This window comes from Juglans regia, chromosome 16 (genome assembly GCF_001411555.2).
Source record: "Juglans regia cultivar Chandler chromosome 16, Walnut 2.0, whole genome shotgun sequence".
In the NCBI taxonomy this organism is placed as follows: domain Eukaryota; kingdom Viridiplantae; phylum Streptophyta; class Magnoliopsida; order Fagales; family Juglandaceae; genus Juglans; species Juglans regia.
Window position 1 is genome coordinate 8,678,378 of NC_049916.1, and position 27,114 is coordinate 8,705,491.

Genomic DNA, 27,114 nt, shown 5'->3' on the forward strand with positions numbered 1-27,114 from the left:
GAAAAACTAAGGCTTCGTTTGGTAAGTAAATTCATCTCAACTCATCTCAATTCATCATTATAATTTTTTTAAATTTCAATACAAAATATAATAAACAATTTAATTTTTTTAAATCCTAAAATAATAATAATATTAAAAATAATATTCTAACAATATTTTATCATCTCAACTCAACTCAGTTCAACATCCAAACGCACTCTTAATTGAAAATTTTGAGAAACTCATCCTCTTTTATTTTTGATTGGCACCGAGTGTTTGAGTACAGCGTCCTGACTAATTCTGCGAGTGCATAGGCCCTCATCAAAGAGTTTTACGCAAGTACACCTTGAATAATTTAAGGAAAATCAGACAGTCAGATGGCCCATAAAGATTATTTGCACTTAAGGGACTCTCAAGCTTAAACTTGAGAGGAGCATACCCCCAAATCCAAGGCCCAAGCCCAAGTCCAAACCCAAATCCAAGGCCAAACCCACTTGAGCCAACCCTAGGAATTGAGAAACTCTACTTATAATTTATGAAAATTTAGAATTTAAAATTTGTTTACAAACTTGTACTTTATGATTTATACATTTGACCATTTCCCACCATATCATACAATACGGAGTACAATACAGAGTACTTTGCTTGGACTCGGGAGCATAGTAGATAAAATACCGAGAGGGGAGATGCCTGGAGGAGAAGGAGAAGGAACCGGCAGCGAGGGACAGTAGTTACTGGAGGCGAGGGGCAGGGGCAGTGATGGGCGTATGGCGGTAGAAGAAAGAGAGAGAAGCAACGGGTCTAAGAGATGGCCCACGGGTTTGAAACTCTAAATGGGATCCACAAACCTACTTCAATCTTTACTCATAACTATTTACAAACATTCTATAATATTTATCACTATTATATATAAATAAAAAATAAAATTATTATAATATTTATCACTATTAAATATAAATAAAAAATAAAATTATTATAATATTTATCACTATTATATATAAATAAAAAATAAAATTCTCATTAAAAAAAAAATCAATTATTGATGAAATTTACACATTTTTCAATTATCGATTCAAAAGTCAACAACTTAATCTAAACGACCCTGTTTTGTAAGCTAAGAACGACGCCATCTTACTTAAATTTTGGCTCTATGTGAGGTTCTTCTGATCAAACAACGCCGTTTTGATCAAACAGAGCTGGGCTGCTGTGGTTTTGGCCCTTTGGGCTTCTAAACCCTCCTTTTTTTTTACCCCAGGCCCACGCCTTGTTTTAGGCTTATTTTTTTCATAAATTCTAATCAAACCCTATATTTTTAATCACTAAATTTAATTTTAAATTTTTTTTTAGCCATCGTTTTTTAATTAATGGTTTTTATAATTTTTGGCAGCACTAAATTTAATTTTTAGTTTTGATTATTAAAGATTACTAATTCACCAATGTTTAATTACATGTTATTATAATATAATATTATGTGTTATTAACTTATTATACTTGACTTCCTTCTATACTAGTGTCTAACTTATTTCTATACTAAAGTTAAATTATTATATCTAATTACATATTATTATACTATAATATTATATGCTATTATACTAGTGTTTAACTTATTTCTAACTTACCTCAATACTAGACTAATTTCTAGTATCTAATTACACGTTATTATACTACTGTCTAATTTATTTATATACTTGATTATGTATGGTAGCTTGTAGTAATACTATGAGCTTTACATATACTAAACTATTAGTCTACTTATATTATAGTATAAGTATATTATTTTATAATAATTAACACATACCAGTATGGTATTGAATTTAATTATATAAGTTTTGGACTTTTTATATTAGTATATATGATCAACATATATATAATACATATTTTTATTACATATGTGCAATTCGAAGTCGGAGTCGTATCAGAGCGAAGCCGGTCAGAACACAGCTCTGACTCTAACTAGAAAATTAAAAAAAATAATCTGACTTCAACGGTGTGAAATCGAAGCGGAGTTGGATTTGGAGTCGGATTTTCGAATTTTTGCACAGCCCTACTTTATGAAAATATTAATGATGTAAATTTTTTTGTAAAAAATTTTCAGGTTACTTAATTATTGCATTATAAGAATTTTGCATAAAGCTCTTTTGATGTATGTTACTCACTTTTTATCTATAAATTTATTTGTTTTTCAAATGAAGGATAGGAATTTGTCGTGAAAGAAGATAAAAATGGCAATTGAGTGTGCTCTCTCTAGAAAGAAAAACTTCAATCCTCCATTTTTCTAGCAAGAGAGAGTAGGGTTGTTCAAAAATTTAAAAGTTCGACTCCACTGAAGACTTCGCATTAATTCCGCATCGTTGAAATTGGAAGTTTTTTTGTAGTTTTAGTTAGAATTGAAGTCAGAGTTGGATTTATTTTTTTATAAACTTCGACTCCAACCCCAACTCCGACTCTAACCCCAATTATGACTCTATCATCCAACATCTGCCTTTGACCTTGCACCATCAGAGTTCGAGGCTTTTTATTTTTTTTGTATTTTTAGTTTGAGTCAAAGTCAAAGTCGAATTTGTTTTCAGACCAACTTCAACTCCAACCTCCACCTCCGACTTCACACCAATATTTGCCCCTGACTTATACCTCCAACTCCAATATTAGTATACATAGATTATAAAAACATGTATTATTTATATATTGATCATATATACTCGTATAAAAAGTATAGAACTTATATAATTAAATTAAATACTATACTAATATGTATTAATTATTATAGAACAATATACTTATACTATAATATAAATAGACTAATAGTCTAGTATATGTACACATCATAGTCTACTATCATGTGTAATCAAGTTTGTAAATAATATACTTGACTAGCTAATAGTGAGTAATATGTAATAGTCTAGTATAATAATAGGTAATTATACACTAGGAAACTAGTAATTATTAATAATCAATACTAACAATTGTTAACTTGACAGGTGATTTGTATTTTGAATCCTAATTATTTAGTTTGAATTTTAATAAAGATGGTAAAAGTATTTATTCTCAGATTGTTTATGTTTACTTGCACTCAAAAAATGTTCTTCATCATGTTTTGCAAAATTTACACTACTTCCAGTCTTGTTAAGACTAAAACCCAAACTATGGACTTTATAGCAATGTTTTGAATACCGTACCGGACGTCGTACCGGTCAAGGCACTGGAACGAAATATTTCGGTACCGGTACCGTTTCGGGATAGCGTTTCGGGATAACGTTTCGAGAAAGTCGATATATAAATAAATTATATATATAAATATATATAAAAATTATATTTCAAAATAATAGTCTATATATAAATAAATTATATATAAATACATATATATAAATATAAAAATTATAAATAGTCTAGTCTAAATTAGGGGTTAAAAAATAAATTTGTAGTTTGAAAAAACGAAAAAAAAAAAACATACATGCCGAAATATTGGCCGAAATATAGGCCGGTACAGGCCAAAATTCAGTCCGAAATGGCCAGTACCGGCCGCTACGGCCGGTATTTTAACCGGTACGGAATAGATATAATACCTGTACCGGCCGGACGGCCAAAACGAAAAATTTCGGCCGTACCGGCCGATACGGTACGAAATTTAAAACTTTGCTTTATAGAGTCCATTGCATGACTCCATATGCAGGGCTTAAAATTTATGTAAATTTTAAACATTTAAGATATTTTCAACGGTTCGGCCCAAAATATGGACTTTGTATGGAGCCCATTGTATCAGTCCAGAAATTGAGATTAAGAAATCGATTGGATCATAGTTTAAAACATAACCCACTAAAAAAATCCCAAAACATGTATGGTTCAATTTCGTAGCCCAAATTCGGCATCTGATTCAACTTCACTCCATTTTAATAAAGCCGAAATCGGAGTCGGATCAGATTTTGCACTTGACAGGGGCAGAGTTGGAGGTCGATATTAGATTCTGACTAAATCGAGGTCAAAGTTAGAAAAAGTTGAATGGTCGATACTCAATCCTCATTCTTTTTGCTTCCCTCCATCTCACCACCATGTAAATACAAGTTTATTCGGTAGTTTTTTTAAGTTTTTCCACACCTAGCCTTGGAATACCTAACCTATTGCCTTTTGGGTAGGGGTGTTCATCTAGGTTCTAACTTGGGAATCCGGATATATCGGGACTGGAACCCAGGTTTCAAACCCGGGCCGGAAGCCTGACCGGGTTGGTCCAGGTCAAACCCGAGACGAAATCTGGGTGGATCAAGGTTTTAGAAACTCGAAAATTCGAGTTCATTGGTTGTATCCGAAATTTTTTTTTTCCATTCAACTTTGGACTTTTTTCCTTCAACTTTTCCAACAACCAAACAAATTCATTACACTTTAAGCATGGATGAGTACATACAAAGAGTGAAAAGGACAAAGTAAACAACTTTGAACTTTTTTCCTTCAACTTTCCCAACAACCAAATAGATTAATTAAACTTTGAGCATGAATGAGTACATACAGAGAGTGAAAATGACCAAGTAAACAAATTTGGACTTTTTTCCTTCAACTTTCCCAACAACCAAATAGATTCATTAAAATAGAGAATCAACAAATCCATAAACAAGTCGATACCCAATATAGATTAAAAAAAAAAAAAGTTTCCAAACATTCCAAAAACCACACGGCCACTAGCAAACAAATGGTCAAAGCATCCATCAACCACCGCACAACCCATCTCAATGGCAAATAGTTCACACACCCAATGGCCTTGTACTCACACACAGAAACATAGTTACAAGGGATATATATATATATATAGAGAGAGAGAGAGAGAGAGAGAGGTGAGGGAGGGTTTACCGGAACAACGACCTAGAGGCAAAGGTCGACAGTGACGGAGATGCGGCAACGGCGAAGGAGATGCGGAGACGGGGTCATGATGGCGGTGGCTAGGGTTTCTGCTTCTCCCACAGCGATAACGCAACGAGAGAGAGAGTGAGAGACTAGAGAAAGAGAGAGAGAGAGAGAGGTGAGTCGGGGGGCTTACAATCAATGGAAATTTTTTTTAAAAGACCCGGGTACCGGGTCCCTAATCCGTACTCAGACCGTGTTGGTCTGGGTTTTGCAATCTGGGTTTCAGATGCGTTTTGATCCAGGCCGGAACCTGAAACCGGAATCCAGTTTTCTGAATTCCGAACTAGGCTGGGAAAAGATCCAGCCCGAATGAACAATGCTACTTTTAGGGCCCAAATCCTTGCACGCATCGCCTCGCTGAACTCACCAGCCGCTGACCCTTCAAACAATAGGAGAAGTGTTGCCAAAAGATGGGTACATGAGGCTCATGTGCAACCTAGCCTGTGTATGAGTTTTACACGCAGCCGTGTCTCCAAAGTCCTACATTGACAAGCACCATTTCAATGGAATCAACAGCTTCAAATCTCTTAGATCCAACCTATCCAACATCTCCACACCTAATTCATGGTCACCACATAGGGGTGCTACCTGCCCCTTACGGGGCAGGGGCACCCCTTCCCCGCATCCGTTTATAGTTCCTTCGACTTTTATGCATGCAGAAATTTTGATACTGTTAATAATAAATGCAGGTATTTTTTTATCGTTTTACTCATTTTTTAGGTAATTTAAAATATTACATTATACATAAATAAATATTGCAAATATATGATGTATAGAGAAATATTTGAAATATACGATGTGTAGAGAATATAAATATTTGAAATAAATAAAAAAGATTAAAAAATATAATATTTAAATGATATGAAAAAAAAAAAATTAATGTATGATGTATTATAAAAATCAATATGTAAAATAGAAAAAATAGATTTTAGTTATATATTTTAAATGATAGGATAAAAAAGTCATTGAGAATGTTCTAAATTCTACTAAATGGTGTAATTTACTCTAATTAGAACCCAATTCCCTAGTGGCAAGTATTAACGCTACTTTACATTTCTGACATAAGGAATTGATTAAGGTTAATTGGGAATTTTCTAGAGGATGGGAATTAAATGAATAATATTTATTTAGTGTAAAATAATAGATCTTATAATCACTTTATATTACAAGTGAAATGATAAAACTATTCCATAATCTATGCTAAATAAATGCTATTCAATTAATTCGAAATGGAAATAATCTAATGGGATACCATTCTTTGATATAATTCAATATTTGTTTATTTATGTATCCACTGCACGTATTAGATACGAGTACAGAAACATAGTACTCCCAATTAAAAACAAAACTTAAATGAGTCCATTGCTGATTGTCCGACAGTTCAAAGAGGAAAAAAAAAAAAAAGAGCAAATGCATAAAAATACTGAATTTTGCTACACAACCTTCACCACATTCCACACTTCACATTTTTTTTTAATTTTTTAATTTTTTTTAAATTATTTCAAATCTTCTATTCATTATTCATATAATAAATATTTGATAAAAGAAAAAAATAATAAAAATTAAAAAAAATGTAGAGTGTAGAATATGAAGAGGTTGTGAAAATTTATTCAAAAACACAAGTTTGTGAAAGTATGGAGTACTAAATTGGTACAACCTTAAGAAAGTGAGCAGCCGTGCCAAAAGGAAAAATATATACTCAGAGAAGGGCTCTTCTACTCATCATCCTCACAAGTCACACATCACACACTACACTCAATTTTTTTTTTGATTTTATTCTTTCTAAACTAATTGATTTCTTTTACTCATCATCCATATGCTATACATTTAGCAAGAGAAAAAAACTAAAAAAAATAAAAAAATTATGTGTGGTGTGTATAATGTGAGGATGATAAGTATAATTTTTCCTCAGAGAAACTCATAGAACGGAAGTATCATTTAAAAATGAAAAATCATACTTGTAAGTCGGTGTGGAGGACGCACTTTTCACACCAATTAAATGTTATAATTTGATTTGTAAAATAATTTTAAATCTAATCATGATATCTTAACGTTAGAGAGTTCATATTTCACATGAGTTTACAAGTGAAGTAACGTTCCTCTTTTTTAGAAAAAAAAAAAAATGTAAGTAGAAAAAAGAAAGTTCTACTGAAGTATTTGAAACAATAAAACGAATCATTTTTTTATAAAAATTGAATTTCAGGTTGTGTTAGAGAATGAAACTGAAAATCTCTTTTATAACTCCATAAAAGTCCGTATATTTTAGGCATTTTCTCATTTGAAAAATTCTTCTCATCAGCTACTATTCATTACCCCACACCCCACATCCTATGAAAAACACCCTCGTACCTTATGAAAAACACTCAAACACCCTATGAAAAAGCTATAGGTATAGAATGTAAAAGTGAATAGTAAATGATATATAATAAATCCCTTTCTCCTTGTTGTGCGCATTTGAGTTTGCTTGAATTATTTATGTTTGGAACTGTAACCATTGAAGTGAAAAAGCTAGTTATCCTATGGTCAGATGATAAGCCCCACGCTTAAGTTGAGGTTTGTCCACAATACTGCTTCTTTGTGGTTCGGCAATAAAATAATCATCAGTCAGGCCTTTCTAACTAGGTCATCAATCCACACAAGAAGCATCGATGAAGTCATAATTAATGCATAATAAACACAAAAGGTTGAGCTTACAATTTGAGTTCTTGGTTTCTACCTTTACTTGAGCCAGAAAGAAAATGACATCTTGTGGCTCCTCAAAGACACCAAATCATGGCAAGTTGTCGAGATTCACGGAAGTGTCAATTTCATTGCGGACAATCTTGCAAAATGGGTTGCTGCCAATTTCATTTTTGGCAACATTCCCATACCATCTATTCCACCTTCAACCACACATCCATCTTCAAACCACCTTGATCAAAAGCTCTCCACTTGTATCCTTGTTTCTATGTAAATTTTACTCATAAACAAGTTATGCCAAAGAGAAAATCGACCTCACTAATTTACATTTCTCCTTGAAGGGTAGAATATGTTAGAAGAATACATGTATAGATTCAACATGGGGTGAGGGCAGATGTTTTCAGATATTGGAATCCGCATGCATGTCATTGAATATCCAATGGATATATACTATCTGATCCTCTTGTTCTCACACTTAAGCAAACCATGTTATATATAGCTGGAATTAGTCTTTCTTGCTTTCCAAATTCATAAGCAGAAGCTTTCATCTTTTCTTAAGGAACTCAATAAAAAATGTGGCAAGCAGTCAAAATTAGTTTCTCCCTACTTTTAGATTAGCAAGAACCATGCTTGTTTAGAACATAATAAATTTTAAATTGCTTTAGCAAGATTCCCATCTTTTGCTTCTTTATGTCAATATGGTGATAAGATTCAAAGGAACAGTGTAATGATTTCACAAGGCTAATAGGTGCAAACAATCCTTTGGGGCCACACTCCCTGATGAAAAGTCAGCGATTTAACCCATTCCGTGTAGGAAAATTTTCTCGGATACGGTGTACGGGACCGGGGTTTACTCTGCAGGGGTGGGTCCAAAGGGTCTTGTCTTGGAGAGGTTCCCCGACAGCAAAAAATAAAAATAAAAAATAATCAACTGCATCTCATATTGGACAATGGAAGTTTAAGTGTAAGGATTGCGACGAAGAATCTCATCGGTTTTTCTTAAAGATACTCGGAACCTTCCACAGGGTGGAGGGATTTATGGGAACACTATGATGCTCCAACTGTTTAAGTGGCTAGGAGACTGGTCTTAAATGCTTCCCATGTTAGACCTTTCCGAATGTACTCTGTATTAGACGGGTCGAAAGGTCCTTTAATTATGTCTATGGATTTTATCACTGCCCTAGCAGGAAGAACACTTCTTGATGGATCTGGTGGGGTTCTACCGCTCAAGCATGAAGAGAATCCCTGAAACATGCATATATGAAACATAGCTTTCAACAGATAATAATTAAATTGTGTAGATCACCATAAACTTAGAGAGATGGGAAAGAGAGTAAAAAGGTGCATTGATGTCAAAACTATAACTTAGTTCAATTTTGGCTGATGAAAAAGTTCTTTGAAAGTTGTAGAAAAAGATCCCATAGTTTGGCCAAGCTTTCTAATCATCATTAGAGCTAAAACATTCTTCTTCACATCTTTTCCCTAGCTTTTGGCATACACATTCTAGTATGTTTTTAAGACTCTCTAGCTAAAAGTTATAAAAACATAAATGTAAAACAATTCCATAAGGAAAAAAGACAGAAAAATTGAAAGTTTTCAGAGTAAGAAAGAGCAGTATTGGGTGTTAAAACTATGTTCTCCAGTTATTGGGTGTGAAAGTAGAAGACCGATAAATAATAGAGTTATATTTGAGAAATGATATTTATAATCCTAGGATTTAGTGCTCACTACCTTCAAAAAAAATAGTAAATTGAAAAAATATTTTTTCATAGTAAAATCTAATTTTTTTTAAAATAGTGTGTAATGCTAACACACTTAACGGTGAACTCGACTTTTTTTCAAAAAAATTAGCGAGACTTATAGATTCTTAACTAGTTTGGATATTGAAAATAGGTATTATCATAATATCTCATTATTATTTATTATTTTATTATTATTTTTTATCTACTTTTCACTATTATTTATTATTATTTAATATTCTACCATTAGTTTTTTTTTACTGTTATTCACCAAATTCCAGATAATACCTCGTTGCCCAAACGAAACCTTACACTACTTTTCACTACCTCACTACTATTCACTACTTGCACACTCCAGAGTGCAAAATCGGCATTACTCTATGATCTATCACAATAAAAGCCAGCAGAGACTACCCATTCTGTTTTTAGGTCGTGTGAAGCACTAAAAATTGAAAGAACATAGATTAGCCTTCCTGAACAACTACTCCTTTTGCAATTGAAATCCGAACTATCAAAGTCCTCACGTGAAACCGTGACTCAAAATTCCATGGCTCAAAAACCCCCAAAAGAAGGGAAACAATAAGAAAACGCACCTTGAAGATGAGCACCTCCACTTCCTCCTCATCCACCATTGCATGAACAATGAGCGCTTCTCCCCTTGCAGACTGGCTATATAATTCCAACATCGCAATTTCCTCTTTGTGCCCGTATTCTTCATCTCCTTCGTCGTCGTCGTCGTCGTCATCGTCATATCTCACTCTCCTCCTCGCAGCGCACCGAGTGCTCAAAACTCGTTGGTTGCTCAGTTTTGGAGACCCAATAATGGCAGTCCGAATGCAAACTCTGCAGATAGAAATGCTTGGTTGGAGAAAAAAGGGCAAAACAGAGGGTACGGATAGCACTGCAGATCCTCCCAAGTTTGTCAACAATGTCCTCGGAAGCATTTTTAGTGCTTCAGACTTCAGAGGCCAGGTCTCGTAAGTACAGACTGTACAGTACCCTCTCCGGAAGCCTTCTGTTTTTGATTCTGGATTTAAAAGATAAGAGACACGTGTGCAATCCTATTACATGCTTGTCCTTGTTCCCAATTAAAATTTGGCAGCTGCTACTCCCACAGAGGATCCCGACCGAGGGATCCACCGGCCAAAATTTTTTTTAAATAGTTTTTTAAAAATTCTTTAAACATTTTAAAAAAATAAATAAAAGTTATAAATTCATTTAAAAACACTTATTTAACCATTAAATAAAAAAATAACTCAATCAGTGAGTTTTTTCGGTGGATTTTATAGGTGAGAGTAGTGTTTTTCTTAAAATTTTAGGAGACTTTTATCATTTTTTATGTACAATATTATATATCTATATATATTAAGTTACAGTATCATTTTATTAATATTTTTTTAATTTAGATTTTAAATTTTAAATTTTAAAATTTTATCAAAAAAATTCTATAAACCACACTCTCACCTCACTTTGATCTCATTAGGATGAGGTGACATTGCCCACTAACTTTTATTTTTCTTCTTTTAAAAGCAAATAATTATCCAAGGGTACTAACAAAAGTGTTATATTTTACATAGTAAAATGAAAGTAGGATATGAGAATAATTTGTAGAGTTTTGTTACTCATCATCTCTACACACTACATACCAGACTTATTTTTTTAAAATTATTTTGGTATTATTCTTCCTAAATTAATTGAATTATTCTACTTATAATTCATACATTACATATTTGATACGATAAAAAAATAAAAAATTATATATAACTTGTGGTGTGTAAAAATGATTAGTAGAATTTTTATTTTTAAATAAGTAACTGTATTCCTTTAATAAGAAATCAGTTTAGACAATACAACAGATCTAATGCAATACACGAACTTCCACATCTATAATTACATGATTACATAACAAAATATGCTTTGCTAAATGGTGAGCAACTTGATTGGCAGTCCTCCTTTTACATGTTGAATTTTTTTGGCAGAAGCACCATGTAAAAACAATTTGAGCTCCTCCACCAGATGCCCATACATGCTAAAATTTTCAACAGAGTTATTAACTGCATTAACAACTTGAGCATCCCTATTACATTTTACAAACTCAAATCCCTACAAAAGAGGCATGCACTAAGTGCCATAGGAATTATGTGTACAATATCGTAGACAATCTTATTATATGAGGAAAGTGAGATATGAGTGTGATTTGTAGCATTATTAGATGAATTTTGAATTTTAAACGATAACATGCATGTTTTGAATAGCCATAGGATTTACATGTACAATCTCATAGACAATCTTATTATCCAATGGATGTTTGAAAAAATAAGTATATGGCTATGAATGCAGTATGGTGAAATGATATTGCAATTTTAGAGTGTGCAAACACCACGCATTCACTTTAAAAAAAATGGATAAATCTGAAAGCTACATAAAAAATTATCTTTTAATGATGGATCTCACTTTTTTTAAAGAAAGTGTGAGACTTGCACACCTTAAAACTATATTTAACATTATTTATTGTAGAAAGTCCTTAGTATTCTAGAATAAGTAATTCTACATACAACCGTAAAATACGTAAATGTCGCGTAATCGATTTGAAAAAGAGTGGAGACTATTATTAAAAAATTAAATTTTCTTCATGTGAGTCTCATGTTTTATTCATTTTTTTCAAAATAATTACGCGACGGTTATACAATTTATGGTTGCAAATATCTTTTCTCTTCTAAGAGTATAGTGGGGTATACGGTTTGGCATTGTATCAATCTTAGTGTCATCTAACGGGTGAAATTTTGCTAAACCACAATCATTTCTTTCAAACTCAACAAAAGATACACATTTATGGCTTTAACATATTTCCCTTAACATATTGAGTTTGAATTTGAAAACAACGGTGAGATTTAGCTCCTAAAAAACAATTGCACAATGACCCAATCAAAAGCAGGGTAAAGCACATGGATTGCTGTCCAAATTTCCTTTTTTCTTTCTCGAAGACATTTTGTAAGATTTCTCTTGTCGTTATTCTTGACATAAAGATATCTTTTTACCATTTAAAATCCCTTAGATTAGGACATTTAAGATTACTTAGTTGATCGCGAATTATTAAAGTAAAATTGTTTGATGTTCCTGAGAATACCTCTTGATTGTGAAGATTAAAAGTATGTATTCCATCAGCAATTTCCATGCCAATATTGTTGGGTTTGGAGAGCCTGTTTTATTCTTGTTGCAACTCGATTTGATGACTTGATTCAACAAGAATTCGTTACGATTTTTTGTTGTAATAGATTAGAATAGGAGAATAATGGAATGCAATCAATATGATGAGAAATTCACATGTATTTCATAAGAAAAGATATTGCTCTCTTCGAGGGGAGCTCCTCCATAGATGAAACAGACTAACAAATTCAATAACAGGTTCTGGATGATTCCTTCGGCCATTGCTACTCGAGTTATATTAATAATATGTAAAGACAAGATTACCCTTAGAGGGTTCGGTTACAGACTTGAAGAAATAAAATGCTATAAGTAAGATATGGATCGGGCCCTTGGTTCATTCGAAGCCCATCATCTCTACTTCTCTTCTCAGACCATGTTTACTGCTTCTAGCCCATGTTTTTATTTCAGCCCACGCAAACCCATCTCATAACTAAGAAAGGTATCTTCTTGAAGAACCCTTGCTGCCGACACTCTTAACTCCAAACTCCAAACTCCCATAACTCATACTTACGTGCCTTGTTCTTCTTCCTGTTAGATCGGCGTGTTACAAATGTCATCCCCATCAAAACACCTTGCCCACAAGGTGTGGGTAATTAGTGTAGAGCTGCGTATAGTCCATGTTTTCTGTGAAGAAACACTTGTAGAATATGCAGAGCACTGGTGTGTACCTCCAATACACTGTTGACTACTAGAAGAGTTCCACGTACTAGGGAAGGAAGTAGTGGTTGAATGAAGGTGCATAACAGTGAAGTCCACCTTTCCACTCAGTCCGTAAAAAATGCCAAGCACTAGACTGCAAACGATCATCGTCGTCTGTCGAACAACAGCTGAATGTCTTTGCATTTTTCTCCTGAACTCCACACCAGATTTTCCCATTATGTATTTTATCAACCTTAGAGCCTTCAATGCCCCGTACAAGCCCAATCCTATGCCACTACTATTCATTCTCACATGAACTCGTAGCACGAGAATATCCCTATCTATATTTCTAAATTTGTCCCATTCTCCAACATTAGTCAAACAAAATGTTGTGGGCTTAAGCACTTTGATGTGGGCCTCGTTTTTGCGGAGGAACAAATCGCCAATACCAATGCCAAGGCGAAAAAGTGATACCATGGCTAACAGACACCACAATTGCCAGCCCACCCCTTCCTCTATAAAAAGGCTCTAAAACACCCCTCAGCGGCAATACATCAAGCACAAGAGGAGTGACAGACTTTTTACCTCTCAGATTTTTTGGAAGAGCTTGAAGGGATAAAACCCAAATTTGTTGTGTTCGCATGTCAAGAGAGTAGCAATGTTGTGTATCCTTCCAATGCCGAACGACATGACCTTCTTTATATCTTCCCCATCCTCTGTTAGCCCAAATCCTAGCAGCCATACCGACAAAATCAGGGGTTGTAGTTCTGAGAACCGAATGAGAAGCCTAACATGGTGGTTTCTCTCCCTCTCTACTGCTGGGTTTATTGTTTGGAAATGGAGAAGTTGGACTCGTTGATGGAAATTGTTTGTTTATAGAAGCACCTTGTCCACAAGGTGCGGTTTGGCTGCCCCTCTTCCTTTGTAACTGGAAATTATTAACTTCCAGCTCATCATCAGTGATCCAATCAAAATTTCCATCTTCTATACCATCTCTTGCGAAGCCCATGCAAATAGCCTTGAAGGAAACAACATAGTCTTGTGCAGACTTATCCTTGCCATCATTTCTCTCTCTCTCCTTCATAGCATTTGGTTCAGTGAAGTGGTAATGTACTCCATCCCTCCCACAGCCCTTGGAAGGCTAGGTTCTACGTCTCACAGAGACTCCAAACATCGAAGGGAATTCCTTCATGAGCATGGATATTAGTCTACCCTTACAAATTCCAAAGGGATCACTAATAATGGCTAATTTATTAGCATTGTCCCTCACAACCTTGCTCCAAGCAACAACTTCATTCCTCAATATTTTTCTCAGTTTCCTAACACATAGGGTGCCCACCTCAAGAAACCCTATACAATTATCTGGGGTAGAACTTGGCACAATAGGATTCACCAATTTGCCTACTGTTTGGTTAAAAATATGAATTCCACTTGATAACGATGGTGCATCATTAACTCCCCCAATCAAATATGCTTTGTTGCCGACAACAGTGGTTATTGCATAACTAGATTTTACCCTTCTCTCAAGCATTTCATCAAACATGTTAAGCTCAAATTCATCTCTACATCTTAGTATGAGAGTGTGATTGGAGCCTTGCTTGGCGACGAGTTGTGAAGGGACCACGGTTTTCAGGTAATCCATTATCCGAAGCAAAGAGTTGCCCAGACTTGAAATTTGCCCCCACATAGTGCCATTCAACCACGGCTGATGCTGACCATCAATGATAGAGATGACTTGAGTAATGCCCTGCTTTAATCTCTTGGATATCGATTGTTGCTCTGCAAAAGCAACCAATACATGGAGGTCATGCAAGAGTAAATCCTCCTCTATCAATCTGACGGAAATCTCATATTAAAGAATTGTAAAGTCTCGGAGCATCAGGCGCAGGTTCTCTGTTTCTTTGCTCTCGCCCTCCACGTTCGCGGCTAGCTCAGACTGGTGTTGCTGACGACTCGTCTCTGGACGTGTAAATAACTGTGATATGGTCCCCTTCCTGTTTGATTCTCCATCTGATTGAGTTAATGTCTTCATGAAAGACGCCTCTTGTGCTTCGGAGCTATTAATCCCTTCAGTTCCATCATCTTCAAAGTGCAACTCATTAGCCTTCACCAGAACCGACCTTATCTTCGCAGAAACCTCATCGCTCTCAGGATCAACCATGTATTTCACTGCATAAACTCTGCAGCCTATAAATGGCACAACCCTTGGGCTGCTTCGGAAATCGGTGTTCCCGCGGGCTTGCTCAGCGTGGCCTTTGAAGATGCTTGGTGGGCATAGAGAGATCTCGGTTTCTGATGGTGGAGAGGGATGTTTTGACGGGGGTGTGAGCCAATGACCCAATTTTCGTGGAGAGTTGACCACCTCTTTCGAACATGGAGTGGATACTGAGCTCACTAGGTGCGATAGATGGTAGGGATGATTTTTCTTTTTCTGAGCTACGAGACTGATTGAAGAGGGGGTTTGAGATATTCGGGGATGTTGGAGAGAAGGTGTAATCCAGAGATGGGGGCGGAAAAAAAATGGCGCTCATGGGAAAGAAAAAAAGGAGAGTGAGGACAGAAAAATTTCGGAATGGAGACACTGAAAATCGCTACCACCAGGATCAAACTCCCTAATCTAAAAATCTGAGCGTGAAATTTGAGGCTGTAGCCACAGTAATGTTGTATTCCAGCTTGGAGAAATCCCTAAATAAACAGCTCGATGGTAACCTCTATCTCGATGAACATCATCCCTGGGAATGTTGAGTTCACATTTGATAATTTCACCAACAAGAATCGATCGTGCGGCTCGTTCTTCTTTGCTTTTTTCTTCCACCCTCGTTGTATCTGGTTGTTCTTTGTCTTGTATTTCGTAATTTTGTGGTTTAATTTCTTCTTTTTCGTCCACAGCAACAGCATCGTCCTCTTGTATGTCACATGTTTGTTCCTCTAATTGGTTGATGCTTTCCTGAAAGTTGCTAGCAAACTCGTCAAGGGATTGTTGAAAACTTGGTGCATGTTGTTGTGACTCTCCCGCAAATCCTTCAGATGTTGTTGAACAACATCAAAGCGTTGAAGATTGTCTTCCATTAACTTTTTGATATTTAGCAAGGCTGAGATGATGTTTTCCATTCTCATTGATAAAGTCGATGCCAAGGAAAGACTGGCTCTGGATACCACTTGTAATACACCTGATAGTAAGTGTTTGGCTAACTAGAAAATATACAAGAAAATTACTTACTTCGAGGGGATCACCTCCATTGAAGAAAAGAAAAAGATGGTAAAGAGAAAAAGAAATAACATTTGCATGAACTTTTCTGAATGATTCTACCCTAGAGCCCTTGGCTCATACATAAAGGAGATGACCCTACATGGGCCCAAGCTAACACAAAAAACATACAGGGAAATAAAACCAAGGCCCAAGGCCCATTAGCTATCTTGTAGTCCAAATACATGCTAAATTGAAATTGTAAATGAAACTGGCTCAAAGCCCATGTCCTTGAATATTCGAAGACTGTGACAGACCAAGCGGAGGTTGCTCTCGCAGATGGCTTCGCTCCTAACCGAGGTGAAGTAGACTTGGGCGTCGCAGACGCCGACCTTGTTTGGAACGGAATAGAATTGGAATTGGACTTGGGAATGAAATATAATGATCGTGCCGGTATTATCATTTTTGCGAAATGGTTGCTTTTTCGTAGTTGGGAGCTTGTGAATAAACAAATGGTGGTGACTCCTCCAGGGTCAAAATTCCAAATCTGAGAATTTGAGCTTGAAAGCTAGGGTGCTACATGGTTTTGAGGCACCCCCCCCCAGCACCCGCCACCCCCCCCCCCCCCCCCCCCCGCCATTATGTTAAAAAAAAAAATTTTTTTGGTCTAAAAATATTTTTTTAGACCAAAATTATACTATAATTTAAATAATAAATTAAAATTTATAAATATAAAAAAAATTTAAACTCATTAGAGTTAGATTTTGGATTAATTTGGTCCCACATTGCTTAAAGATGACTATTGTATTGCCTTGGCCTCCTATATAAAGATTGGCCTAGGAGGCCAAAGCAATCCAATGACTTGAATATAATTTTAAGTCTTTTATAAATTGTGTATATCTATATACAATATATTTATTTAATATATATAAATAAAATTTTTTTTTTAATGTGGGGCTGGGGCGGGGGCGGGGTGGGGCCCCGCTGGGGTCATCCCGCCCCCCGCCCCCTATCCCTTCTCTATGCGGGGCGGGGCAGAAGCCGGGCGGGGCCCCGCTGCCCACCCCTACTTGAAGCTTGGGTTTGAATTTTCCAAATGGTGGTGAAGGAGAATCTTGAGAATAGATCTCTCATTTGCTTGGCCTTGTCGTCCAAAAATTCTTCATTGATTCCCATTTTTGCTTTTGCTTTGAATTTTCGGTAGCTTAAAATTTGTCATATATCGACTATCCTTAAACAGTACATAAAATGGTATCGGTATTGAAATATTTCGTTCCAGTGCCTTAACCGGTATGGCTTCCAGTACGGTATTTAAAACATTGCTCTTAACCCATCTCATCTCATCTTATCTTATCTTATCATTACAACTTTTTCAAATTTTATATAAAATATAATAAATAATTCAACTTTTTTAAATCGAAAAATAATAATAATATTCTAATAATATTTTATTTAACTTATCTAAAATCATCTCTATCTCATCTCACTATCCAAACGAGCTCTAGTGAAGATCATCTCGATGAGATTAATCAGACATATTTCTCTTGAGTCTATTCTGTTTCTTGTTGATTTATAACTTTTATGTTTGGAGCAATGCTACCCAACCTTCCAACCTCTACATACCATATTTTTTTAAAATTTTAATTTTTTTTTGAGTTTATTCTTTTTAAACTAATTCAATTCTTCTATTTATTATTCATATATTAAATATTTGATAAAAGAAAAAAAAAATTAAAAAAATATAGTGTGTGGAGATTATGTGAATAGTAAGAAGTTGTGTAGATTTTTTCTTATATTTTTAGATATAGATGCATCTTTCTTAGGAGTTTTTAAATCCTTTTAACGTTATGTTTATTTTGTCATTAGCTTTTATTTATTTTTTCTCTCGTTTCTAGTCTTACCATATTTCCAGATAGAGAAATGCTGAGTCTACATATAGATGTTATAATGTTTTTTTACAAATTTACATGATTAGATATGATATGTTAAATTATAAAACACATTTTATTTTATTTTAAAGTAGATATAACATATGGTTTTTAGTCATATCAACGCATGACCTTACTCAACAACATATTTATATAGATTTAACACTTCTTTTCCAGATAATTGTATCATTGGTTTTCATAATTTTGCTCCTTGTGGCTTGCGTCAATTGTATTTTCGGTTTTGACTCGCCTCACCTTTTAGATGTGGAAATAATTTTATCTCATCTTATTTTATTATTATAATTTTTTTAAATCTTTACATAAAATATAATATATAGTTTAATTTTTTTAAATTTTAAAATAATAATAATATTAAAAAATAATATTATAATAATATTTTATTCAACTTTCAATTTTTATTTAAAATTATTTCATCTTATCTTATTATTTAAACAGGAGCAATTGTGTAATTGTCTTGTTCGATTTCTAATGGGGTGATTTTAATTGATTAAACTACTATTTGTATTTCTTGTCCATTTAATTTTGTTAGCATATTTGAATTCTTGGGATGGTTATTAACCATAATCTAAGAATTTTACTTCTTCTCGGATTTTAATTGATTAGAGGTTGACTCAAGTGATAAAGGTCTTGTCTTGGCATTATGCTGCCTTCAAGGTCTAATGTTCGAATTTTACAAATAATCTCTAAGGACCATCGGATTAATAATTTTTTTTTTAAATTACTAGAGATGCACTTACGGAAAACTACTTGCCAGTGCTAATACAAAAAATATAAATATATTAATACTAGATATAATCTTAAGGTGTGCAATCATTTTCATATATATAAGCTACAAAAATTTTAACTCAGGTTATAATTTAAATTTTTTTATATAAGCTTATAGATAATTTTGAGTTGTTCTATTATCAAATTGGTATGTAAAGCACACCATCCACGTAATTTAAATGGTAAAAGTTTGATTTGTAAAACTCAATTTCTAAAATTTATCTTTTAAATTAAATTATATCATATAAATAATTTATTATGTATGTTTTATATATTGATTTGAGAATATAATTTTTAAAAGACTTTTATCTTATTTTTAAATGTTTTTAAATTTTCGAAGAGTTTTACTATACAGTGAGTAGAGTTTTTTAAAAACTTTAAAAAAATTAAAACATAAATATTTTTGAAGAAAACTTTCTATATCAAGAATCTGCTGATATGTGAAGTGTGCTGGATACGTAAAATAAGATTCCTAAATAGATTTTCGCGTTTTTTAATATTACGTGTAATAAGTGTTTATGGGTTGGTTGGATTGTTTGTTATGTTTTCTCGTTTCCCCTGTTTTTGTCTTTTTCTCTCGGTTTCTTTTTGTTCAATTCCGCCTTTTCCCAATCACCAAACAGCCGGACTCTCCCCGGCCTTGTAAAATATCCTAGAATCCAGGCCATCAGCTCACCCATTTTTCTTACACGGATCTGTTGTTTGTTTCTTTACCCTTTACTTTCTGGCGGATTCGAGGGCTCACTGTATCAGATCTGGCTCCGATTGACCGTCTATATGGTGAATTCGAGCACTCTCTGGGGCGCAAAGTGAAGTCAGAGAGCGGCAAACTAGGGTTTAGTTTTTACTGAGTGCGCGAGAGACCGTGAGTGTGTGCGCGTGTTTGATTGTGGTTTTCTATTGTGGCGGCCATGCAGAGAGTGGCCCAGTCGAGCGTGACAACCTGCGTTGCGGGCAGCTATAGCTCGTGTAAGGCCAGTGGTGCTTCTGGTTCTGATCCTGAAGTTATGGGGTATGAGCAGTTCCCGGCGGGCCTTAGGGTGCTCGTGGTCGACGACGACGTCACTTGTCTGAGGATTATCGAGCAGATGCTCCACCGGTGCCGGTATAACGGTACGTGCTCTACCGATTTCTATTCGTTTTTGTTTTTTCGTGATAAACTAGAGTATGCTTGGTGTATTTTTTAAATGCTTCTAGCTTGTTTACTTTTTTGTTATACTTTGATTGTTTGCTTGGTTTAATTCGGTTAATTTGTTATGGTCAGAAATCTAATGGTGCGTTTACTTGGCGTTTGGGTGTGGTTTTTATTAAATGTTCTGCTGGCAGTAATAGTTTGTGGTTAATGGTTTCAGGGCATAAAATCCAAATTTGATTGCTTTTTCGGTGTTTTTGGTGTCTGCTTGCGGGTGTGGGGTCGCTTCTTTTGCTTTTGGTATTTCCTTGTATTAGAAAAAAATAGGATATGTATGCAAGACTATTTTCTCTACTACAAGACTAGGAGGAAATCAGTAATTTTTCCTTTGGGATTTTTCAGGTCCTTGACATTCTTAAATTGAATATCTTCAGTTGTAATTGTGCTTTCTTTTATACAAAACTTGTTGAGATGATTGAGATGTGATTTTGCCTTAAAGCATTGGATAGTGGAATATATTTTCTGTTGACTGAGAAGCGTGAAATGGTAAGCACATGGAGAGGGTGAACTATTATCTATTGATCTGGTCCTGAAATGAGTGTGCTTTCTTAGAAACTTGAATTGAGACCGCGCTAATGTAACGCCCCAATAGAATGCCCAAACCACATGACCTATAATCTAAAAGGACTAGTCAATGATACAATTAGAGCCCCATTGGAATATTATAAAGAGCAAGAACTTCTCATTCCCAAGCAATGTGAGATCCCATACATCACCTACCCTTATCCATATCATATGGGGTATCATAATCTACCCCCCTTAAATTCCCGACGTCCTCGTCGGGCCTGTCCATTGTAGGTGACAGGGCTCAAGTTCCACATTTCTGGTTGGGATAGGCTCTGATACCATTTGTAACGCCCCAATGGAAGGCCCAAACCACATGGCCTATGCTCCAAAAGGACTAGTCAATGATACAATTAGAGCCCCATTGAAATATTATAAAGAGCAAGAACTTCTCATTCCCAAGCAATGTGAGATCTCATACATCACCTACCCTATCCATATCATATGGGGTATGGTAGTTCTGCAAATTATGATACCTCATATGATATGGATAAGGGTAGGTGATGTATGAGATCCTACATTGTTTGGGAATGAGAAGTTCTTGCTCTTTATAATATTCCAATGGGGTTCTAATTGTATTATTGACTAGTCCTTTTGGAGCATAGGTCATGTGGTTTGGGCCTTCTATTGGGGCGTTACAGCTAAGGTAGCTAATCATTTGAGCTACACAATATTGCCTGTAATCCTACCATTTATATAAAAAATAAATATTCCAGTATAGATTTATTTTTAGGTGGGCTTTTGAATTCTATTTTTTCAACCTTTTATTTTGTGCTGAATTGTTATGAAAATTAAATATTTTAATATTGTTTTACAAGCTATTTGAGGTCTTCAACGGTTATTTTTTTCCTACCCTATGCATTGGGCTTATGGGTCTTTTAAATGCTTATACCTAGGTCCCGTGTACTTGGGATTTTACCTATTCCTACGATCAATAAAATCTTATTTACCGATAAAAAAAAAAAGCTTATACCTAGGAAATAAGCCTATTTAAATACTATTTTAAGGGCATCAAAAGGGGTACCAAATTAGTGTTGAAGAAAAACTTTGAAGAGCTCTGTGCTTTGTTTTCCAGCCCTTTTTCTCTTCTTTTTTTCGGTAGTATCATTCTCTCTCTTAGCCCTAGTTCTTGGGCTTTTATAATCTCTTCTGCCCTCCCTTAAATCTTCTCCTCTGCTTTTTTTTTTTTTTTTTTTATTTGTGCCGAGTTGTTGTGTTAAAGAAAACTTTCGTTTTTTAGATAAGTGACGAATCCGAGTTCTTGGGTTGGTTTATCATTTCTTCTGCCCCCCCTTCAATCTTCTCCCATTTTTTTAAATGGCCATTGGTGGAAACCTATCTTATTTACCCCATACAATATCTCATTTGACCTTATTATGCTATGTGTAAGCAAACAAGTTGTGAATTTTTTTGATTACTTTTATTTTTTTTCTGGATAAGGTAAAAGGAGGGGGGCAACACAATTTTTTTATTTATTTTTGACAAGTATGGGGGGCAACACAATTACTTCTTATTTTGACCAGTATTTTTGTTTTCGTAGAGAATTGGGGATATTAGATGTGATTTTTTAGATTGTCCTGATGGGCAACATTATAAGTACAGAGATATTGACTAGTTTTTTCTGCTGGATGCCAACTTTTTGGTGCTTTGTTTACCCATGTTCCGAATGTTCAGAGGGTAAATGTGGTTTTTAAATAGTGCGTGCGTTTGAAAATGTTGTCATCTTGTTTTGAACACAAAGTAAGTATTAAGGATCTAGATATCAAATAAACCCATTAGCGGTGTATATGATGTGCTTCACTACTTTTACTTATAAAAAAAAATGATGTGATTTTGATGAGTGTTCTAACCCTATTTTTTCATTCGTTGCAGTTACAACTTGCTCTGAGGCTACTGTTGCTCTGAATCTCCTACGGGAGAGGAAAGGGTGTTTTGACGTTGTACTGAGCGATGTACATATGCCTGATATGGATGGTTATAAGCTTCTAGAGCATGTTGGCCTAGAAATGGATCTTCCTGTTATTAGTGAGTATCATAATTTCTTGCCATAATTATGCTCAACTTTTGCTCATTCACATTAACGTGTCAATAAATTTTGCAGTGATGTCTGCTGATGGGAGAACAAGTGCTGTAATGAAAGGAATCAGACATGGGGCTTGTGATTATTTGATTAAACCTATACGAGAGGAAGAGCTTAAAAATATCTGGCAGCATGTTTTGAGGAAAAAGTGGAATGAAAATAAAGAACTTGAACATTCTGGCAGCTTAGAAGAGAATGACCGGCATAAACGAGGAAATGATGATGCTGAATATGCTTCCTCTGCTAATGAAGGAACAGAGGGAATACTGAAAGCTCAGAAAAAAAGAAGCAATGCTAAAGATGAAGATGATGGCGAATTAGAAAATGATGATCTGTCCACATCAAAGAAACCACGTGTAGTGTGGTCTGTAGAACTCCATCAGCAATTTGTCAGTGCTGTGAACCAACTTGGGCTTGACAGTACGATCTTCAACTACCTTTTCTTTCTGCTTTTAGATTTGTATTTAGGTTTGCTACTGTTGTATGTTGTGGATGATGTTGGTAGAACTGCTGTTCACTAGAGCTTTTTCTTATTTGTAATTTTATAAATGATTATTACTTCTTTTGATTATTTCTGATTAGAACTTTGTGACTTCTGTTTCAGAGGCTGTACCAAAGAGAATTTTGGAATTGATGAATGTACCTGGTTTAACTAGAGAAAATGTTGCCAGCCATTTGCAGGTTTTATTCTTTCCTACATGTTAATCTTCTATGCACGATCTATAGAAAGTAGAGGAATGTTACCATTCAAAAAAAAAAAAAAAGGTAGAGGAATGTAAGACATTTAAAAAATAGAAGGGAGCATGTATAATCTCTGTGCATGAATTATGGAAGTCAAATGAATAACAGAATAAACCATATCTTTTTTGTGAGTGAAATGGCGTATGTTCTACTCTGATGTAGAACGGTTTTCCCTGGGCTTTATTGAGCTGGCTGGCAAGCTAAAGCCCAAAAGAACATCCCACAGAGCTTGCTGTAAATCAACCATTTATTTGTCAAATTCTAGGCTGCTTTTCAGTCAGGAGGCGTCATTTTAGGTGCTATATTCAGTATATATTGGCTAGTTGTTTACCATTGTCACCGCATATTGTCTATTTAGAGTGTGTTGGCAGTGTTATGTTTTTTTTTTTTTATTTGTTTCGTAAATTTTTGTTTTGGTCTTTACTAGGGTTTGGAGTTTCAGTTATAAAGTTTATTTAAACACTGAATAATTTATTTCAGAATTTGCTTCAGTATAAGCCTTTTGATAATAATTTCTAACTTATGGATTCTTGTTAATTCCTAACTAACATCTGGTTGGAATTTACAGAAATTTAGGCTGTACTTGAAGAGATTAAGTGGAGTAGCTCAGCAACAAAGTGGAGTTTCTAATACCATCTGCGGGCCTGTGGATCCAAATGTGAAACTGGGTTCACTTGGACAATTTGACATCCAAGCTTTAGCTGCTTCTGGCCAAATTCCTCCACAGACACTCGCAGCCCTGCATGCTGAGCTTTTAGGTCGACCAACAGGTAACCTGATGTCAGCAATGGACCAGCCAGCTCTCCTACAAGCATTGTTACAAGGATCCAAGCATATACCCATTGAACATGGAGTGGCTTATGGTCAGCCTTTGGTAAAATGCCAATCTGACATTTCAAAACACTTCCAGCAATCAAAAGTTTCTTCTGTTGAAGACATTTCCTCTGGATTTGGAGCATGGCCATCCAATAACCTCAGTACAGTGGGACCTAGTAACAATCTTGTTGGGCTGAATGCTCAGAATACCAACATGTTGATGGATTTGTGGCAGCAGCAGCAACGACAGCAGCAACAAGAATTGCAGCCGCAGTCTATGCTTTCTGAGCCCGGCTGTTTAATCAATGTGCAGCCATCTTGCTTAGTAGTTCCCACTCAGTCATCTGCCAGTTTGCAGGCAGGAGATAGTCCTGCTTCAGTCAGTCAGAATTGCCACTTTAGCCGGAGTTCTGTTATTGATTACAGTCTTGTTTCATCTCGATCAAATAATTCTTCACTGAATATTGCACAATTCCCAAATGGGGGTCTTAATACTACGGCGGGTGTGCCTGGTGGCTACTTAGGCCCAGGTTCCATTTCATCTCCTATGTCCTCTTGCTCTGTAAATGCCAATAACAACATGGGTCAGCAAGGTCAAAATTTGACCATTACATTTAGTGCTGCCAGACAGTTGCCAGGTTTTGCTCCAAATAGGCATGATATTCAGGGTTCTTATACTGCAAAAACTGTTGAAATGGTTGATCAAGGACCTCTTCAGAATCTTGGATTTGTCGGTAAAGGGACATGCTTTCCAAGTCGATTTGCAGTAGATGAGTTTGAATCACCAATGAGCAACTTGGGCCACGGAAAATTATATGTGGATAACAACAGAGTGAAGCTGGAGCCAAATGTTGATTTTATGGAGAACACAAAAGTGGGCATCCCTATATTACACCACTTTTCGTCGAATGATGTCACGAGTGTTTTTACAGAATAGGTAAATTGCTTTACTTGGGGATATGTAAATTCTCTATGCTTTATATATCTGCACAAATTCCGCTAGGTTGTCTTTTAATAATCTTTCTATCAAGGTGGGTGGCCGGGTTGGGGACTCTTTTATAGTTTTATTCCCATTCCATTCTTGTAATACGAGTGTGGATGGTTTTTCTTACAGATGCAGTTTATTGGAATGCAGGTGGCATAGCATCTTAGTGAGAGTTGCTAAGGCAAGGTGGTTGTGGGTCGTGTTTATTCCATAAGTAGTAACAGCTGCATTGGCATGGTAGCATTTTATAAACTAATCTGGCTCGAGTACTTAGAAATTAGATGTTTTGCACGGATCAGGAATCTGTCTCAATTACATAAACTATTAGGTTCTTAAAGAGAGCGATTCCTGAGACAGTCTGTTATTAGTATCTGTATGTTTGGGTCGAAATTAACATATGATATTTTTATATTTGGGTAGAAATTAACATGATATTTTCTTGTTGGGTGGCTGCTGCATATGAGAGGAATGCATCAATAAGACTTGCAATCCTGCTTGTAAAGCTGATAATTATTAACATGTATGATTATTGTTTATGTTTGTGAAATATCTCATTCAAAACTTCTATTTCAACAGGCTTTCGATGTGCGGGGAGCTTGCGATGTGCGGTGAGCTTGTAGAGCAGATCCTTATTAACATGTACGATTGATAATCCCTTGTCATCTTGTCAAATATTCGAGAGGGATTTTTGTCTTAATCTTTCAAATGTTTAGTATAGATCTGATTGCCAGTGCCTGAACCGAACCCTGCACTGTGGAGCTTCTTAGAAGTTAGAAGGTATTCTTTGTTGTGAACGTCTCTGGTATGCTGGGGACAACGGACAGGTTCACGTGCGTTTAGGGAAGTAGGATTATCTTTTTAATTAGTCTCTAGGAGCAATAAGTTGTGTCAGACAACAGTGTCAATTAGGTGTACAACATGGTGGCATCTTGCCAACATAATTGTGTAGTTTTTATGTTTTAAGATATTGAAATACCCATTTATTTACTACTAGTTGTAAATATAAATTAAGTTTTTATTCCTCGTTTGTTTTCACAATTCTATTCAACTCGTCTCGTCTCATCTCATCTAATCATTATAATTTTCACAAATTTAAATAAAAAATATATTTTAATAATATTTTATTTAACTTTTAACTTTAATCTCAACTCATCTTATTTCATTTACGAAAACAAACGAGGCAAGCTGACCTCTCGAGCCTAATCTAACCTAGGTTTTGTTAGAAGGCTCAATCCCTGGTAGCTCACAAAAGTTGGTGTGATTTGAGATGTTGGCAAATGGGACGAACCAACTCATCATTCTTGTGTTGATGAAAGAAGGTTTCAAATGCTCTTGGTGGTTTGGAGGTGGGAGCTTTTGTTCAAGATACAGCGAATCCGTCTCTACTTCTCATTTTCATTTTCATTCTCATTACTTCTACTTGTTTTCTTCTAGCAAGTCTAGAGGTCAAACTTCTCTTTTTGCACCTTAAACTTTTTTTACTGTTCCATGTGATCAAAATTGTAAATGAATTCGGAATTCCTTTCCTCTTTCAGAGTATAAAGCTGTTATTTTTATTCTTGAGAAATGGGTGAAAGCTAACTTTGCATGTAATGCCAAAAAAGTCCTTTGTCAGTTTGATTCAGAGCATGTGAAATTTGAAAATCACATGTTTTTATTTTTTTCCTTTTTGCCCCTTCTGCAGCATCAAATAGTTCACATT

The 27,114-nt window shown here is 35.2% G+C and overlaps 2 protein-coding genes across 8 annotated transcripts; one reads left to right on the forward strand and one right to left on the reverse strand.

Annotated features, from left to right (window-relative positions):
* Nucleotides 1-8,465: 8,465 nt before the first annotated feature.
* On the reverse strand, nt 8,466-10,294 carry LOC108986466. The gene is made up of 2 exons (XM_035686335.1): nt 9,881-10,294; nt 8,466-8,793 (listed from the first exon to the last, which is right to left on the reverse strand). The coding sequence occupies exons 1-2, from the start codon at nt 10,229-10,231 to the stop codon at nt 8,614-8,616; spliced, it is 531 nt and encodes a 176-aa protein (XP_035542228.1). The 5' UTR covers nt 10,232-10,294; the 3' UTR covers nt 8,466-8,613.
* A 9,290-nt stretch (nt 10,295-19,584) lies between these two features.
* LOC108986468 (two-component response regulator ORR21-like) lies at nt 19,585-26,435 on the forward strand. Of its 7 annotated transcripts, none has more exons than XR_001995369.2 (7): nt 19,585-20,147; nt 22,663-22,815; nt 22,892-23,290; nt 23,475-23,551; nt 24,180-25,364; nt 25,542-25,649; nt 25,989-26,435. XR_001995369.2 is itself a non-coding variant. In XM_018959092.2 (7 exons), the coding sequence occupies exons 1-5, from the start codon at nt 19,946-19,948 to the stop codon at nt 25,362-25,364; spliced, it is 2,016 nt and encodes a 671-aa protein (XP_018814637.1). In that variant the 5' UTR covers nt 19,585-19,945; the 3' UTR covers nt 25,563-25,598; nt 25,989-26,435. The 7 variants fall into 7 exon arrangements, 3 of the variants coding, with proteins under 3 accessions (XP_018814637.1, XP_018814638.1, XP_018814636.1); XR_001995371.2 differs by having other exon boundaries at nt 25,542-25,598; XR_001995372.2 differs by having other exon boundaries at nt 25,542-25,593.
* The last annotated feature ends 679 nt before the right edge of the window (nt 26,436-27,114 follow it).

What these genes read in the sequence shown, in the direction of transcription:
- LOC108986466 (XM_035686335.1), bottom strand. Translation starts at nt 10,231, where the DNA reads ATGCTTCCGAGGACATTGTTGACAAACTTGGGAGGATCTGCAGTGCTA. An exon ending in TGGAGGTGCTCATCTTCAAG is followed by an intron (nt 8,794 to 9,880) that starts GTGCGTTTTCTT and finishes TGCATGTTTCAG; the next exon opens with GGATTCTCTTCATGCTTGAG.
- LOC108986468 (XM_018959092.2), top strand. Translation starts at nt 19,946, where the DNA reads ATGCAGAGAGTGGCCCAGTCGAGCGTGACAACCTGCGTTGCGGGCAGC. An exon ending in CCACCGGTGCCGGTATAACG is followed by an intron (nt 20,148 to 22,662) that starts GTACGTGCTCTA and finishes CATTCGTTGCAG; the next exon opens with TTACAACTTGCTCTGAGGCT. An exon ending in ATGTTGCCAGCCATTTGCAG is followed by an intron (nt 23,552 to 24,179) that starts GTTTTATTCTTT and finishes TGGAATTTACAG; the next exon opens with AAATTTAGGCTGTACTTGAA.